Below are 19,065 nucleotides of genomic sequence, written 5' to 3'. Positions count from 1 at the left end.
CAGCTGGGCTAAAGGGAGATTCCCAAATGTAAGACAGTGCTCATCTATCTGAGTAGAACAGAACAGTTCTGTAAGTGTGATTAGTCATTTATGACGTTTGTAAAAGCAAGCCAGGGAGCAAAGTCCTCTGTGGCCACGTTTAGTAGATGGATAAGGTTTGTTCAGTGCCAAGGCTTATTTGGAAAGAGTACTTCTCCCTCTGATTGTGCATGGTCAATTGATCAGGAATGTTGATGAATATTGGGCAGAGGATTTAGTGTCCCTCTTCTTGGCATCTGCCGAGCAGCGGTGTGGGCACTTCTTCTGCATGCATGCCTCACTATAAACTACAAGTGGGCTTGTTGCCTGAAGTGAATGTGGGTTCTGTGATCCTTCCATCTCAACACGTTCGCCGAAATGTTTGGTAGTGGATGATAAAGTCACTGATATTGCCTTATTCTGAGTCTGTATTATCCCCATGACCCTGGTCACCTCCCTCAAACCCTTACTAAAATCCCTCCCTACCAGACCAGCATTGCCTGTCACCTGGGAATGGACTGGAGATTAAAAAGAAGTACTACCTTAGGCCACACCGGTTATACCCTGGACGGGAAGGGTGGCATAAAGTAAGGATAGGATGTTTAATAAATTATGGCTGTGACATGGAGAAGTAAACCTCATTAGTGAGTACGGGGACAAGGATGGCGGACAGGGTAATGGGTATTTACAAGATGTGATCTAGGCATTAACATATTCATTAAGCAGCATGACCCTCGTTTCACACCCCAAGCAAAAAAAAGCCTAACAACGTTGCCTGAGGTGCCATCCATACAAAAGTGCCAGTTCCACAGGACCTTTGCAGTGCTTCCAGTGAGCAAAACATCACTATGTGAATGGCCGGAATGATGTGAATGGTGTCTTGCTAGGGAGAAAGGCGATGCAACACAGTGCTTCACATCTTGCATCAGGTGAACACCACATTTTCGGACAAATGACCAAATTGCCGAGGTATGACACTATTGCAAATGTGACAAACGGTGGCAACCATCATAGAACGCAAGAGCCCATCAATGTCATCTCAAAGGGGACTTCCACGAACAACATTACTAAAATGTAACAATGAAAAGTACACATTGTGATTCAAAACAAGTACAACATCCTCATGAAACCCAACCATTGAGCACAAAGGAACAAGCAATGTTTTCTTTGCATGAAGTATTCTTTCTATTTATTGGATAATGAAATAAGTAATACAAAAGACAAGCTTTTTTTACTTGCTGAGGCTTTTGATTTGTGTTTACAATTCATAGTTTAGAAAATATGTGATAGAATCGGAACATTCAATGCATATTGTTTTGCAAGTGTTTCTCTATACAATAGTGGCATCTGAGGAAAATAGGGTTAAGATTAATGTTTTAGTAAACATGAGTCATGCTGAGTTTTCCTGAATAAAATTGCACAAGTAATTCACTTTTGGAAAAGCTCTGTAAAAAAAAGTAATGTGTCTGAGGCTTCATTTTTTGGGAAACACAGTGACCACGTCGTAGCCTTCTGGTGGAGTCATACGCTCTCGCGCGTGCTTCTCACAATAAATTTTATCTTCTACAAAGAAGTGTCCTTTCTGCTTGAGGCTGATCTCGCAATCACTACACACATAGCACTCTGGGTGGCGCTGCTTGTCTCTGATCTTCACGAATATACCCCTGGAAAAAACAAATGTAAGACTATAAGTATGCACCATTCACAGTGTCATAAGAAAACAATAACACATGGGTGTTTAGTGGAATGGGTTCCACTTAGAAGAACATAAGGAGGCTTCACAAATTGTGGGTAATAAATACTGTTGGGTAATACTGTGATCGCTGCTCCTACAGAGATGATACTTGTAATCAGGATCCCCATTTGGGGCAAGAGGGTTATCACCCGGTATCCCATGCTTCCTTCCCCTTTTGATACTCTAGGACAGCAGAAGTGCCAGGATCAGAAATCAAATGCAGCTGAATCAGAACCAGGTTGACTCTCCACATTTGACACCTACTGTCGATCATCTCACCATCGAGTAGCAAATAGGATTCTGCTGAGGGAGCCTGGGAGAGACAATGGGTGGGGGCACTCAGCCCTTGTCACTCCCTTAGCCTTCAACCAAAAGCTAGGAGGGAAGGAGGGGACAGTGGGCAGAAATATTACCTCTATAGACAGCAGATGAGAGACAGCAAACTTGACAAATCACTGTATCTATGCAATTTTCATCATTGCAATTTGGTTTATAAACTAACACCATTAAAACAGCATTTCATCAACAAATTCATAAACTAATTCATATGCAATAACGTCCAATTTGATAAATACAACAAAACAACTTTTTCTGCAATTATTTTTCTAAATCATAAGTAGCTTTCACGAAGGAAACTATTAATTTCCAGTCATGACACAATTCTCTAAAAACTCTGCTGATGTGTTTGATATTTTATGCACACATTGTTTTTAAAAAGTAATTCTTAAAACAAAGGTTTGCTCACATTCTAATAATAAGTGTTCCAGGGTTTCAATGCTGGGACCTCGGCAGAGTCTGCACACTCGTTTGTCTCTCTAAATTTTGCATCTAGCCCAACCAGCCCTAAAGGGAGTAATAAGATTTAGATGAAATCGCAAATACACTATTCTGTACTCAGTCGAGTGAAATCTTTCTATGGATTGGGGAAGAAAAAGCAAACCTTTAAGAATCCTTGCATAATCATTGTGTAGTACATATGATCAAAGTCTACTTTTAGTATTGATCCAGTCATCTTCAAACAGTCTCTTTCACCAGGCGAGGGGAAGTGCATCCTTGTCATATCCCAACTGTGCCAACAAACATTTATTACGAATCATGAATTTACACACTGGTGTCATAGTTCCTTCTCGTCACATACGTCATTCGTCTTCATATCATGAATATATTATCGTCAGTTTGTAACTTCTTCCATGGAATTTCTGCTTTAAGTGAAGTTATTCCAAACTCTGAAAGAAGCAGGGGCATAGGTGTTGAGTGTGGAAGTCCTAAGTCTTTCTTCCATATATAGCCATCCAGCGTAGTTAATGGGAGCCTGTTTATTTGTACATTTATTGCAGCGCGCAAAGTCCATGGGCATCTAGGCGCTAGTTACAGAGGGAACAGACGTGGATCAGTGGGAGAGGGGCAGGGGAAGGAAGAGTCAGTTGAACAAGAGAGTTTTAAGGTGCTTTCTAAAGACACTGTAAAACGGTTGTCCACAGATGTGGGGGTAGCTTGTTCCAAAGGGATGGTGCCCGGACTGGGGAACTGGAGCCCCCCGCTTTGGCTCGTTTGAACCTTGGGGTGACAAGGCAGTGACTGTAGGCGGCTCTTGTGGGTCTTACTGAGGCGTATCTTTTTAGATTATCTGCTAGGTAATAATAATAATAATAAAGGTAAGGTAAGCTGGAGCGTCATTCAAGAAGGTGAGGGATAGAATTTTGAAGATGATTCGATCCTTGCCAGGTAGCCAGTGGCCTGTTTTCCTGGCATCTGAAATAAGGTCCTGTTTTCCAATGTCGAGAGTGTCTCGGAGTGCGTTGTTCTGGGTTGTTTGTAGTTTGCAAAGGTTATTTTCAGAGGTACCGCAAAGCAGGGAGTTGGAATAGACAAGTTTTGAGCATATTATTGCCTGTGCAACTTCCATACGGTTAGTGGTAGTGAGAAAAGGTTTACTGGCATTGATTAATTTAATCGCATAACCAGATGTCGAAGCAATATGGTTGACATAGCGGGACATGGAAAAAGAAGAGTCGAGGTAGACCCAGAGGGTCTTGACAGAAGGTGCAACAAGGATCTTGTGGCTGTCGGTGACGAAGGATATGTATTCCTGGGGAAGACTCTTCAAGCGGGCAGGGGGCCAACAAGGAGAAGTTCTTATAACAGCGAAGCTTGAGTTCAAAGGTTAGGGCTGGGACTACCTTCATAACATAGAATATGATCAGTGGTAGATATGAAAACTTCTAAATGTACTTTCATCTGGGCTCTTCATGGCAGGTTGCTTCTTAAGTTTCCAAGTAAACATTTATCATTTTATTTATTAAAGAATAACCCCCCCCCCCACCCAAGTAAATAATCTTAATCAATTCCAGCCTTACATTCCCAACAGACCAACCAAACTTCACAATTTTTATAGAATAGGAAATCTTAACATTTCTGATTCTCAGGGATTAATTTGTAAATTGTGCTCCTCAGTGTATGACTGCAACAGTTGCAGCTTAGGCTGTAGCCCACTTCGGGTAACACCACAGAGTAAGTCATCATCAACGTAGGCCAGCCATGGCAGTCTTACATAGCCCAGTTTTACAGGCAACGTAGCGGATCCTTCTAGTAAATGGTTGATGTCTGAAATGTTTGGTTGCTATAAAAATGCATCCTTGTGGTAGCATAAGAGAACTTGGAATATCTCTTGTGTGAAAACCCCAAGGGCTTTTCCCTATCAACCCCCTTGGTATCCTCTTCAGGGTTACATAGGGGAAGAGGGTTATTGCTGTTGGGCCCGGACCCGGGGAGTGGACCAGAGAGGGAGGAGTCCCATGGTGAGGCATGGTGTCCCCCTTTCCTTAAAAGTTCTCTACCAGACATTCCCTCTTCTACCAAACACAATTTTGAATCCTATACCATTGCCCCTTCTCCAATTCCAACAGGTACCAGCACAAGGATGGCATAGGTTATCCAGGAAATTGAGACCACATTGATCATCCCATGTTTTACAGCACCAAGATTGTTCCTCATCTCCTAACAGCATTTTTTATAATTTTCCTACCACGACTCAGAAACACTAGATCTCCCATTATTCGTCCCCACCTTTTTTCTCCCAAAACCACTGGGACAAAGAAGAGGCAAACTGGAGCTATGAAGATTACCCATAGGAACCAATATACCATGTATTCCTACGGGCAGTCTCCATGTTGTCCAGTTAACCAGATCAGCTAGAGTCAGGCAGGGCTGGACAACCACTCACACCAGACTCCTCTTAATTCTCTCAGCCAGCATAAAAGGTGGAGCACACAGGCACACTTTGAGTGAGATGGAGATGCTGGAGGAAGCACAGAGGCCAAGAGGAAGAAATCTGAGCTGGAGAGACCCTGGATGGCCTGGAGCAAGGAGGACAGCCAAACTACTGGACCTGTCAGTACAGTGGAGGCTGCAGCATGGCGAGGGAGCTGGGACTTCAGGGAGCCAAGCCAGGAGAAGCTGGTGTTACCTGGCAGTGCCCAAACCAGAGCTCCTCCCCTGGGTGAGACAGGAATTCCCAGGCCTTTGAGGGGCAGGTGGCCAGACCCCGACCTCAACAATCATCCCCCCAAACTCCTGCAGCTCCCAAAAGCCCTGGAATGCTGTTTAGGGGAGCTAGCGAAGTGGGATCAAAATAAGAACATTGCATTATGGGACTTGAAGTCCAAAGACATTTTCTTGTGGTTAAACTCAAAGCAAGGCGATGCACAAGAAGGAGCAGTTCTTCCCGGACGACGGCAAAGCAGGTGAAGGAGAGTGACAGGCTGAGGGACGGAACCGAGGTACGAAGAAATCTTGGATACCCCGGTGAGAGATCGTTGCCTCCGAATGGCCTTGAAGGTTGCACAAGGAAGCCCAGCCTTAGAGAAGAGACAACCCTCTTTTGTGTTTCAAGGATGCAAGCCACCCTCCCAGGTGAGTGGCGGAGTTGGGGAGATGCAGCAGCAGTTGTGGTATCAGCCTTGACTTCAGCAGATGAACAAGTGACTTTTTGTGAAAGGCCATGTGGGCCCAGGTCCACGAAACAAAATGCATCCTTGTGTCCGAAGCCAGAGTGTGCTGCCACCTAACCCTGTGCCACAAAACGTGGGGAAGGAGTTTACTCAACCATACTGACATTTCTTTGGAAAACTAATTTTCCTTTTTACATTACACATTCCCTTTACACATTTATTGTATTAGAAAGAGGCCAGGCATTAGTTTTATTAGTATAGGCCGTTTTATTTTGACTAAGGACTGGATTTTCTTTTTGTTTGATGGTTGAGAATACTCCCATCTTAGTTATAGGGCAAGATAGGATTTTTCCAACCCCTTTTAAACCATTAATAAAGGTTTTGAAACGTGCAGCTCTTGTGTCAGTGTCTACTTGTGATACCATGCCTCCTTTACACTCGATACATCTCCAAGTCTATTTAATATTACCTTAATTGAAGTGTAATCATGTAACATCATTAGGATATTTAACATACCTTCAGGGATCCCGTGGTTCATAGGTTTGTTCCATAGGAAGGATGGCTACTGAGTCAAACGGCCACACTGTCATACAAACATTATAGTAGTATACCATTTAGGGTAGTAGCCATTTTATTCCTGAACCTGGTCTGAAACTTCGATAGCCTTCTGGTCTCTTAGTATTATACTGGCAAAAATCAGACAACCTATGTCTAGCATCGCGATTGGGCGATATTAAACCCGATCATCTCTTGCCGCCCTTTTTGTATACGGGCACCAAGAAACATGTACACAAAGCTCTTGGCATCATTTTGGCTACGAATAACATCTTTAAATACGGTGCATAATATTTCCACCCATATGACACTATTAGCCTTTAGTGTAGCGGTGCACAGTACAAACAAACATAACATAATAATAGTACCTAATGTTAGCCAACCCATCTGGGCCAGGAGCTCTCATGTTGTGTATACAATATTTTATTTACAATTATTGGATGATAGGCGGAGTTGGACTTGCTTGGATTTGACCCCGCAACCTGCACATTACAGAAAAGTCTTGCCAGCGAGCCCTCAATCCGCTGAGCTATCGTAGCAGCCTATGATGATCCTTCAAGAGAAAGGGCCAAATGCAGGAGGCTGTAGAAGGGCCATGGATGACAGAAAAGAACTGCCTTCAGCCTTCAGGCAACTTAGAGCGATTTCTAATTTTAAGTTCGGTTTGATGGGTGAAATAAATTGGATGATAAAAGGCTGCACTACGATCTCCCTATAATGAGGCTGTCCAGTATTACAAAATTGCACAAATAAGGCACTGGAGATCAAGTAATTTGCGCCAATGTAAAGATGTATTGATGTAAATTGGTTATGGCTCGTTAATACGTTTTGTTGCAGGTTAGCATCCTCTTGATATTTTAGCGTTGATGATCTCTATTATTTTATCATAGAGGTTTATTTGGTAGCTTCTAATATTCGTCCTCTGCTTTCAGCTGCCATGGTTTGGGGGATAGGAATGGTGGAAAGTGTCCATATGATGACCTTTTCTATGTCTGAGGGAGGATTTCCTGATGCATGAAAGTAAAGCTTCCACAGTCTCAGATAAACCAACAAATGGGATAAGGCACAAAATAAGCCACAGCAATTTAAGCTTCCCTCAAATACATTTTGGGGCTATACTACTGACCTTTCACGAGGGCGGAAGCAGCCCAGAGCCCCTCATTTTACTACACTGCCCGGCCTGTTCCTGTGATGGCCGTCTGGCACTGCCCAGACTTGATTTTTCATTTATTCGGCAATTTACTACTGCTAAGGCAGGGCCTCCTGTCAAGCCGCTCTTTGCTTATGCTCTGCCTCGAGTCCCCTTTGCAATAATACTAGGCATGAAAACATCACAGTAATGGCGCCGGCTGTGGCCATAACTTCAGAGCAGACTTTTCTGAGTGGTCACATTGTTACTCTAACTCCGCAGTTTATCACCTCTATTAATATGTGAAGTATTTCTCATTTCATCAAGTTTGTCAGCTTATTCTGTGTTTTCCGTTCCTTGTATTTAACATAACACAGTTATGAAGCCCTCACCAGTCTCGTATTGGCTGGGGAAAACGTCTGACTTGATTGGCAGTGGTTTGGGGTATTGTTCGTGGCTGGTCCAGTCAGTCCTGCTCTGAGGTGGACCGGTGACTGGATGGGATGTTGCCACTGTGATATTACATTACTCTGTTCCTTGTACTTGGCCATTTTAAATCTAAGCTGAGGTACATAGTGCACTATGTTGTGAGAAGGAGTTTGTGGATTACCCTCCCATTCTTCAGGCACCAGAGTTAGAGGACGCCTAACATGATGACCAAACAGAATCTCAATTGAACATCCCGGTAGGCAAGCAGGAGGCATGGCAGGAGAATATCCCATGTTCACCTCAGGGGCTCTTCTAAGCCACCCATCGTGTCCTTTATGGTCTTGTTAAAGTTTGCAACAAGCCAATTTGTGTGTGTGTGTGGAAAGCTGTAGAGAACCTCGGGTTCTACGCCAGTAGGCAATCCTGTGATCACTGAATTGGGTGCCACAGCAGTAGGCACCTCAGTGGCCAATAGGTCCTCTCTGGCAGGATCAGCCCCTGTGGACTTAGGATCTGTACTGGGCTTTCTGGCCTCTCGCGCTCTCAATTGGAAGAGCCCATGGCCTCCGAGGTGCTGCTTCGCTTGCTGCTACTTTGGACGTAGATCTTCTAACAACAGTGATTAGCTTTGGGGGTTGGAAGGTCATTTCCTAACTGACAGTCTACTGTATCTGTGCCCCTTAGAGCAACAAGGCACTAAGAGGTCTCCCTTTTCAGGCTAAACGTCATGATTTCTAGTGGGCATCCGGTAAGGCCATAAAACCCTCTAATATGTCTGAACCAGAACTGATCTGGCCTTCTTGCATTGCCTGATAGCAATTATACTCGCAGCTGTATCACGTAGGAGAGCTTTGTTATCATTAATGAAGATGCCCTCCATAATATCTGACTATTCACAGAAACAATGGCATCTGCAGGGGACCCAGTACGTTTCCCACTCAGACTCACAAAGGATCATTTGCCCACTCCCTGGACTATTGGGAATTCAACGTTTAACATGCCCACGCTGATTGTCTCTTCCACAAGATCAGCACTGACCATGGCCTGTTTGGGTCTGATTTTGCAGGCTGGATCTCCCTTTCTATGTGTCAGGTGTCCAAACAGAAAGCAACATTTGAGTTCTGTGGATGTAGTTGCCCCAGTGTTAGAGGAACCATCCTCCATCATTTCTGTGGGCGCTGACAGCGCTAGCTCATCGTGATTTTGGGACATTTCTTGGGAGAAAGGTACAAACCTTTGTCCTTACCACCCGTTTATTTACTTGTATCGAATGTCTTCTCTTCTGGCTTAGATGTGATATTTGTGTCTACTAGATGCTGGTGTAACTCCATTTCACAATTTTAGGGGCATGCTTGCATGTGACCAGATTATACATCCATTGTGTCAATTTTGTTACCTGTGACCCATCTAGTCAGGTATTTAAAAGACAGATGCGTAAACGCCACAAAGGTTTGAGATCCCTTCTTTTTTAGCTCTCTAAAGCTCCAAATACATTGTCATGTGGTCTTGCAGAACTTCCTGAGGGTGGCATTTGTCGTTTTATCATAAAGGAGCTAACTAATCACATCAGCTCCAGCCATTGGAAGGTGGCTCATAAGGTCTCCTCCTCTCAATTCCTCTTACTTCAGTGATTCAATCAAAGCTGTCCTCACTTCATACGGTTGGATTAAGTACTTGAAGATGTGGCACCTAGGCTTTCCTTGGGTGTCACCACTGGAGATAGTACCAGACGACATACAGCTCTCATTTAAGCTGACATCCCCTATCTATTCCCCTTCCTCTATTATACCTGACTGCTATTCAGGCATGGTGCTCACCCAATGATGTCTGCCTTAATGCCAGTAGGACAGAGATCCTTCTCATTAGGACACCTGCTCCTTGTTTCTCCCACCACTCTCTGGCCACCCTCCATGGGCCACTCCCCTCACCCACCTGTGAGGCAAAAAACCTTGGGGTTATCTTTGACTCCTCTCTCTTTCTCTCCACACATCGCAGACCTTGCCAAGAAGTCCAACATTCAGCTTCACCTCCTTAGAGGCATTCTACTTTTTCTAACCTTCCACCAGAATCTCAAAGTCTCCAGAGCCCTGGTTGTCTCTAGGCTGGACTACTGCAACAGCCTCTTCCTCAATCTCCCTCTTTCCTCCCTTCAACCACTTCAACTAATCCAGAATACCATTGCAAGACTTATCCTTGGCCTCAAGCCCAGGGACCACATCTCTCCAGCCCTAACATCTCTTCAATGGCTACCGTTGACAGCAAGGATCAAACCCGAGATCCTTTGCATCATCCACAGGGCTGTCTATAGCCTGGGACCTCTGTACATCTAGCTTTCCCTCTCTTAATACCTGCCTGCTAGTTCTCCGGTCCTCTAGCTCCAACTCTCTGCAGGTCAAACGTTTCTCCAAGCAGAGAGTGGGTGGTAGATCCCTCTTCACGGCAAGTTCCTCCCATTGGAACAGCCTCCCTGACCCCTCCAGCTTTTGCCGGCTCTTCTTAAGTTCCGGAAACATCTCAAGACTTTCCTTTTCTCCTCTTCCTTCCCTCTCCCCCTTCCGTGCTAATGTCCCTCTGCCGCTGCGACTGTGGCCTGGTCCCTTCTGAGTCATACAGAAACCAGATCATCCCCTACCAGTCCTCCCAGCATCCCTCGCCACCCCTTACCAGTCCTCCCAGCATCCCTTGCCAGCACTTGGCCTTGGGGACCTTTCCCCGGACTAGGTCAATCTGGTCCACCCTGTCCATCGCACTTATCCTCTCTTCCCACTCTCTCCTCCTGGCACTTGCCGTCTTGGTCCCCCCAGCACTTGCTCACACCCCCTTTCCCCTTTTTAGGCTCCCCACTCCTGCACTTCTCCCTCTCCCCCAGCCCCTGCACTTACCACCTTTGTCTTGCACAGTAAGATTGTCACAAGGCCAATATAACCATTATTGTTGTTTTGCAGTTTTTTCCCCTATTCCCCTGCCCCCACAATATTGTCTTATGGTGCCTGGAAACACTTGTGTACAGGCGCCATACAAATATCCAATAAATAAAATACCCTCCCCAGTAGAGGTCAGTTTGTGTGCCTCCCTTCTTTCCCGTCCTGTTTTTGTTCTGCAAAAGGTACTGCGTCCCTCTGCTTCCTCTCCTCTAAAGCCACTTTCCTCTCAACTAAAAGGGTCTTTTTTAGGAGTCAACTCTGCCCCAGAGACACTACCATGCAACCTGACTAAGGTTTGGGACTTAAACGAAGCTTGGGATCTCGCTGAAACTCTGGACCTCTGGGACACTACAATACCCACACTCTGGGAAGAATGGTGGAAAAATCTGCTGCTGCTATCCACCTGTATACTGGGTACCTGAGCTGGGGGCAGCAGATCAAGACTGTGAAGGGGAGTCTCCTTTCCTAACCTAACTTGTGAAGAAGAGGGCTGACTTTCAAGCCCTGAATAGCAGCAATTAAAAAAAACCTGATAATGTTTCTAATGTTGCAGGAAGCAAATTTGAGTGGGCACCACAGGGGTATCGAGTCTAGCTGGCGTTATCAGAGGTCTCTAGTATGATGAGTCTTCGTTAGTTAAATCCTCTGTGTAGGAGCTGGCTGAAAAAGGCTTGGAGACACCCAAACCCAAAAATACAGCAAAAAACAAAAATTAGGTAACAACCCAATCATACAGCCGCTCTCTGGAATCCCATGTTGGGTTCTGTATTAGTTGTAATTTCGCTATGTATAGTTCCTTTGATCCAACTCTTGGAAAAAATACAAAAGTCAAATATATAGTGATTTTTCAATGTTGGTTTATCTATCAAGTAGAAGATTATTATATAGAAAAAAGTGACAAGTAGCCACTAATAGTGTTCTTCGTGAGGAAGAGATTGCCATAAATCACTCTATCCGTAGACTTATATTGTGCCAATGCATTTCGGAATACAACAAATTCCTTCATCAGGGCAAGTCTAAAACAATAAACACATAACATTCCAATATAAATACAGAATAATTCCCATATTTAGAACAACGTAAGTATACAAATATCAATATGAACAGTCATCATCCAAATAGTTGAAAAAAATATGAAGGTAAACACATACCCGACAATGTAATGAGCCGGATCAGAAGGCAGGTCAAAAAGATATAAAATAAGAAACAAATCAGTACAAATGTAAGTAAAGATCTCCTATAACAAAATGGAGGGAATTGGGTCCATTACCTGATGTAGGTGAGTAATGGCGAAATCTACGTTTCAAAGACCAGGCTGCTCCACCGTGTACGGCGAGCAGGTGCTGTGAATGGTAAAGTGAATATATATGAAGGACCTATCCAAAGTGTAGCTAATCATTAATAGAGATGAACAAACGTGAATTGTAACTCACCATATGTAGAGAACGAAGCGGAGAAGTTCTCTCTACGTCTGCTCAAAGCAGACTGTCTTCGTTGCATCGGCGTGTTGCCGAGCAACCTAGTTTTATAAGACACGTGATTGAAAGCAGAATGTCTTCTTTGCATCGGTGCGTAGCCGAGCAACTCAGTTGTGTAAGACACGTGATCACTGCCCCATGAATACGAGCCGCGACCCCTGCCCAAGAACTGGTCAATAGACTTAAATATGATCAAAATACCTAATTTGTGGACCTCCTGGGGCAGTAATGATAAAAGTTATCGCCTAAAAATCAAAAAGAGGAAATAAATAGTCTGTCATCCATAGACATAGAAAAATCACTATATATTTGACTTTTGTATTTTTTCCAAGAGTTGGATCAAAGGAACTATACATAGCGAAATTACAACTAATACAGAACCCAACATGGGATTCCAGAGAGCGGCTGTATGATTGGGTTGTTACCTAATCTTTGTTTTTTGCAATGTTTCTAATGTTAACTGCACTCTTTTTTTTAGAAGACTAAGCTGTAGGAGTCTGCATTAAATCTCACTTCTGCCACCAGCGTGACGAAAGGGCTATGGCTTTTCAGGAGTACAGGGATGAGAAGTGGATAAACTGCCTGCTCAGCCCCACACTACTATATTAACAGTAATCTCAATAAAAATGTCAAGAACCCTCATCTCTCTTGTGACATAGACAGAGGTAATGGGTCTCCTCCTGCAGGGAGCTTCGGGGTTTCCCTGCCCCTCGCTCTGGTCCCTCGAGTGTGTCTCCACGTTCTACCTTTTATCCGTGTCAGGGGAGCTCATGGGTATCAGATGGATGTGATTAAGGTCAAGTGCCTGACTTTGCCTGACCTTATTAACAGGATTAAGAAATGTAAGGTTTACCCTTTTTGCTCTTAGTCCTCCTCTTCCTCGACCCAGTGTTTGTGTAGGAAGGGTGGGGGGGCGAGTTAGAGCATCAGAGAATCTTATAAAAATAGAATGGGGTATGGGCATGGAAAAGGCTCCAGCAACGCTGCTGTAGTGCTATATAGTCCTGCCTGGTATTCCTTGCCGTAGCCTGTACGCACTCCTTACCCCCAGGTCAGGGAGGGGACACTTCTTATCCCCCTTCCACAGACCAGCTACAAGCAGGAAAGGTGCAAGGCAACCTGCAAATTTAAAACAGTTGTTAACCCTTCCTGTCCCCTCAGTTATTACCCTGGCCACTGCAAACCGTTTACATGGGAGAGCAGCCAACAGAGTGAATTTTTGCGAGCCTCAACTAGGACCCCATTTTCTTTTAAACCATGAACACAAAACATTATCTTAAACCACTTTCATTTTTTTTTTTACTTTTTTTCTTTCCTACCGAGAGTGATTCTCTTCCTATGAATATGCTCTGCACGATCACCCTCCATGAACGGAATAATAATAATAATAATAATAATTTGCACTCATATAGCACTACGAACCCTCAGGCATCGAAATGCTGCTCATGGTGTGTGGTGTTCATTTATCGACAATGGAAGGATGAAAGGTTGAATTTGGCCCTGCCAGGATTCAAACCTGCGTCGGCAGGCTCTGCACGGATGTCAAAGCGAGCACTCTACTGTGCTATCTGACCGGCTAATGGATCATGGTGGGGCCATTAGGGTGGGCAGAGACCCAGAATGCTCCTGCCTAGCCAGAGTCATCCACTCAGTAAGAGGGGCCAAGGGATGGCCATGGTTGGTAGCTTCCTCCCCTATGTGGTTGCTGGCAGGTTGCCACTTCTACCTTCCCTATCTCACGGGAATACTGCCTTTTCCCCCTTACCTCAAAACTCCAGTCCAACTCCTATATAAATAAATAGATTATACATAAATATATACATGCATATATATGAAAGAATACGTGAACAAGCACTTAGAGCGCAAAACGCGTTGTGTAACAGGACTTGCCCCATGGTGACCTGCCTCTGTTTTGTTGTTGCTGTTTTTTTTTTTAATCAATCAAATACACCCGTAATCATTTGATTTGGGAGTTCTTCGTTTTTGGTCTAGAACACATGGACATCCTTTTTTCCTCACCCGTAGTGCGGTTTATCTTCCTCCTTTTTTGTGCATATATGAAAGAATATACACATAAACACATGAAGAACTACTCTTGTCATGATGCTGCATCCTCACAGCCCAAGAATGGCCATTCTTCACCGCCCGCCTGCCCCACCCCTGGTGGGCCGGAATTCAGGCAGCACTCCGACAAGCTCCTGGGCCGCTCCAGACATTTGCGGCCGGGGAGGGATAGGCCCGCTCCATCTGGCCCTGGGGTGGGCAGACAGAGGGGAAGAAGCACTGCCTGGTCACTGGCCGTCAGCTCACACGAGTGAAAGCAGTGGAATGTCCCTGTTCTTCTCCCTGGCCACAGCCCTTACACTGAATGGGGATTTTATCTTTTGGGCCTGCCTGGCCTGGTCCCAGAGCAGGCTGACATGGTGGCAGGCCTCATGGTTGCCCGGGCTCACCAGACATGCAGCTGGGATGTCATGGTTTAGCTGGGCCGCCCATGGCATATGCAGCCCGGCTTCTACAGTCTTTATTCGCTGGGGGCCGCTCAAAACCATGGCCCTGCAGAGTGCTTGTGATCTCCCCAACCAAATTACCATTATCACAATGGTTTGGGTTTAGAACCCCCTGTTTTCTTCCCTGCCCAATCCACTCCTGGGGCAGGGGAGCCCTGGCCAATGGTGTAGTCCGCAAAGACCAGCTGGGTCATAGTAAAAAACTCAGCACAACACATATTCACCTCAAAAGTCTATTTCCACACCCTGGTGACTGTGTCCTTTATTTGTTTTCGCTCAGACGAAAAGCAATGCAACCCATGGCCCAGGGGCTTCAACTAAATACTAACTTCAGACAAGGATGATCCTCATTTTCGTATAAAACTACCAATTCAATTTAGTTCATTTTGGATAGATGATTCCATAAAGCATAAGAATAGACATAATATATTACAATCCCGATGCTCTTAAAAAATAACTTAAAATAAAGAGACAAACAGGATAAAATTAATAAATGTACATCATAAAAAGGACTATTACCTATCTGCATCAGGCATAAAGGCATACACCTCGACATATCATACATGTTGTGGTGTGAGAGACATTAGATGTGTTCTCTTTTCCCACGCCTTCCTCCAATATCTAGCAAAGGCCAAAATGCCGGTTTATAGTATCTAATGCGGCTTTCCCTTAAGGTCCCTACCACACTCTGGAACGGAGTACTCCAGCATCTCCACATGGAAGAGGACCACTAGACTTTCAGGAAACATCTCAATAAGTGGCGGTTCAATGAACTGTTAAAATCTCCTATCCAAAGCAGCTCAAGGAATTGGTTTGCTATACACCTCATCTAGAGATGACAATTCAGATACCTTTGTCTTAAAGCTGATCTCCTTTTGACAATCTTCACAATTTTAAAACTGGACAACCTCTGCAACCAAGGGAAGACTCCACACCCATGTCTGAGGAAGCTTCCTGGACACTCACTCCATTTTATCCTCCATCACACTCACTCCCCATCAGATGTTCCACAAGCCGATGTGTACTAATCTCAAGATTTCCACCCTCTCTTGCGGCAATAAACCTACACAGTTTAGCATCAAAGCTCCACCCAATCCTGATGCCTACCTTATGGAAAACCCATCTCGACATCCTTTTTTGCCATGAGCACTGAAAATGTTGTACCACCACACATAATAAGCGTTTCTGACCTGCACTCAACACGTCAGGTTGTGCATCTGCCCCTCTATCCCACCACCAGCCTCCACACATACTTTTCCAGAGCCACGCACAGCAATGCCAACAATATTAGAAGAATGGCACTCCACAAGGCCGACTTTACTCACCTTACCCTATGTGGTGAGTGGCTGTATCTCTTCAGGTCTAAGTGCTTAAATGTATGAAGGAATCTCCCTTCAAGTTGGGATGAGAGCACAGTTTTATTCCTGAAGGCATTACTTGAGATCATTCTTAAATCTGAAGTAGTTGTGTTCCTGTCTATAGTTGATTGGAATGGAATTCAAGGGTGTGATGGCGCTGAACGACCTACCCCAGAATATTTTTTAACCTGGCTAATGCAAGTTTCCTCCCTTTTGTTGTTCCGAGTGGTCTGGAGGGTTTTGTAGGCAGTTATGAGGAGTTCTAGGAGCCTAGGTCCCTTATGCTGAAGTCTTCTGTTAGTGACACACAATACATTGAGTGCAATGTTGTCTTCAAAAGGAGGGCCATTTGAGGGATTTGAGACAGAAAGAGTGTAATGAGCATTGTGTTTTGAGACCCAGTATCAGTTGGGCTGCCCAATGTTGGATGAGCTGTAGTTGGTGTAAGTTATCTTTGTTGGTTCCCAAGTGGAGCATGTTACAGTAGTCTAAATTGTATAGTACTAGTGCTCTGGATAACTCCTCTTTCATCTCCAGGTGGTATATGAATTTTATTAGAATGTGTAACGAATTATGTTGTAGCGATATTCTCTGGTGGCCATCCTGCTGACTTTGGGATTTGTCTTTTTTGGTTCAGGCTTCTGACTTTGCTTTTGAGCATTTTAAGGTAGTTATCAGGTTTTGGTTTTATTTTCCACCGCTTGACCTTAAATATCCAGGGCTGATGTGATATTCTGCTTAAGGGTATAGTATTGGAAGATAATTGTCCTGGTCAGTGGTTTCTAGGGCTAAATTACCCCACAATGTGTTGCATTTAACCTTTTCCTCATTTTGATTTTGTGTCTCTATCCTCATAATGGTTCATTTTAGGTTTGGTAATTGTCACCCAGTGTTTGGTGATGGGATGATGGTCTGACCAGGACAGCAGAGTATGGGTGGTTGGGGTGATGAGGGTGAGTGTGGTGATGGTGCAGTTTATTATGCAATGACACATGAGAGGCGCTTGCCTCTATTTTTGTGGATGTTTAGCCAGAGATTAGTCTTCCACTTGATCATTATTTTGTTGGATGCAAGACTGATGCTATATATTAAAATTTCTGATTCTGTGCTTAAGGAATTGCTGCTTCCGGGGAGACGGCACACTAGGATGCAGATAATGGCAGTTTTACGTCAAGAGAGCATCTGCATGATATGTGTCTAAAGGTTTGGAGGGGTAGGTGGGGATGATTGTAGTGTTCATCTTTTCTGCAGGGTTGAGAGCTACACTGCCTCGTTTTTTGTGACTCTCCATGATACTTGTATCTTGCATCTTCCTGGTGGCAATAGATTATCCAATGTGACTGTACAGCTGTCTCAGAGCAAAGTTTCCTACTATCCTCATACGTTGTATATTGAAATTGTGGATAATGTGTGATTTGTTAGAGGCACATTTTATTACTGATCTTGCATTAATAGTTAATATTAGGGCTGCATTAGTAGTATACCTAGGCATCAACGTGGTTATGGTATCATAGTAACTTGAGGTCAACAAGTACTGGGGAAAAATATCTGACATTTTTACCTAATCTTGCAAGGAGAACAGCTTTGCTGAAACACTCTCTTCAGAGATGGGTCTCAATCCTAAAAAGCAGTGTTGTGACCCATATTGCCATGTAAGTGTATACAAAGCCTGTTCAGCCACTCAGTATATACGATCAATTAACAAACAAATCAATAACCTCGAAGAATTGAAACATCTTTCCTGATTAAACCAAGTATACTGCCCACTTGTGAATTTCCTGATAAGTACACCAAAACGGATGATGTTAAAGTGAAGGCACATTTCTGGAACCTAACACTCTTTAGCTGGCAAGTTAAAATCCCAGGACTTTTGAGACTTACCTGGAGAGTATAACCTGACCACTTTAGTTCCGTTTCCCCATTCTTCCTTTTGGGACTCTGGTGGGGAAATTGAACTCCTTGCAGCTTTATGATTTATTGTATTCCTGTGGGGATATAAACTAGGAGATCACTGTCCATATTTTATTCCTGTTCCCAAAATATGTGGAGGTGACGGTAAAGTAGCCAAGGGCCAACATGCTAAATATTTGATTATGGGCTAACAGCAACTTTGGTTTGGATAGAATAGACCACAGTTTTTGCTGTGGCATATTGCATTTGGGAAGCCACGTGGGTAAGTGGTGTGTTATGAAGTCTGAGAAGCACCTTGGTCACCAGACCTCGTGGGGCCTGGACAGGAGTTGCGGCAGGGTAGACAGCATATCAGGCATGTAAAGTCAGAGCTGTGAGTCTACATGGGCGAAGTACAGGGTGGTTACTGCCGTGAACCCCTCCATCACTTGGTACGCAACATAACCTGAGTGTAATCAAGTGCATGAGGTGCCCAGAGTGCCTTTAATAGCCAGACAACACGTTACAGCCTATGCCTATATTGGGTTGTGGAGAGAGCAGGATGCAGGATCTCAACCCATGTTTTTGGCAATGGTGGGGATGTCCCTAACTCTTGAGGGTGTTTAACAATAGGACCAACACACAGCTATGCTTAGTGGAGAGCCGACCCCAGGGTATGGAAGAAGAGACAATCTGTGTGAAGCGTGTGAGTGGATTTCAGCACAGAGTCTCGCTCATGAAAATGGAGATATGCGTGTCAGTCCTAGGAGCTTACCTGCAGCAGGGAGGCTGGCATACGTGGCAACCAAGGAAAACAAAGCAGCTTCCAAAAACCTGCAGAAGCATGATGGCTATGGAGAGTCGAGGCAGACAACATTGGTGGATCAGAGGGGAGTCATAATGGAGGCAGGACTTTCACCTATAGCAAAGATAGCTAGTGAGAATTATATCAGCTCAGTGCAACATGGACCCGGAGAGGAGGGGGCTAAGGACTCATCTAGCCAATAGAGAGAACCCTCAAAAAAAGCTATGCGATACCAATTAGAAATAGAGATGGAGAAGAAAAAGGAGTGTAGATCACGGGTCTGC

At 44.4% G+C, this 19,065-nt stretch overlaps 1 protein-coding gene across 2 annotated transcripts in view; it reads right to left on the bottom strand.

Moving 5' to 3' along the window:
• Positions 1 to 1,179: 1,179 nt before the first annotated feature.
• Positions 1,180 to 19,065, bottom strand: part of PDLIM1 (PDZ and LIM domain 1) — a 563,378-nt gene continuing 545,492 nt past the window's right edge. For both annotated transcript variants that reach the window (XM_069610591.1, XM_069610590.1), the window contains one exon: positions 1,180 to 1,682. In XM_069610591.1, the coding sequence (XP_069466692.1) occupies positions 1,493 to 1,682 (190 nt within the window). In that variant the 3' untranslated portion in view covers positions 1,180 to 1,492. The remainder of the gene's footprint in view (positions 1,683 to 19,065) is intronic.

Source organism: Ambystoma mexicanum, chromosome 8 (genome assembly GCF_040938575.1).
Source record: "Ambystoma mexicanum isolate Mex_15411 chromosome 8, UKY_AmexF1_1, whole genome shotgun sequence".
NCBI classification, from domain to species: Eukaryota; Metazoa; Chordata; class Amphibia; order Caudata; family Ambystomatidae; genus Ambystoma; species Ambystoma mexicanum.
This window is presented reverse-complemented; position numbering and strand designations above follow the sequence as displayed.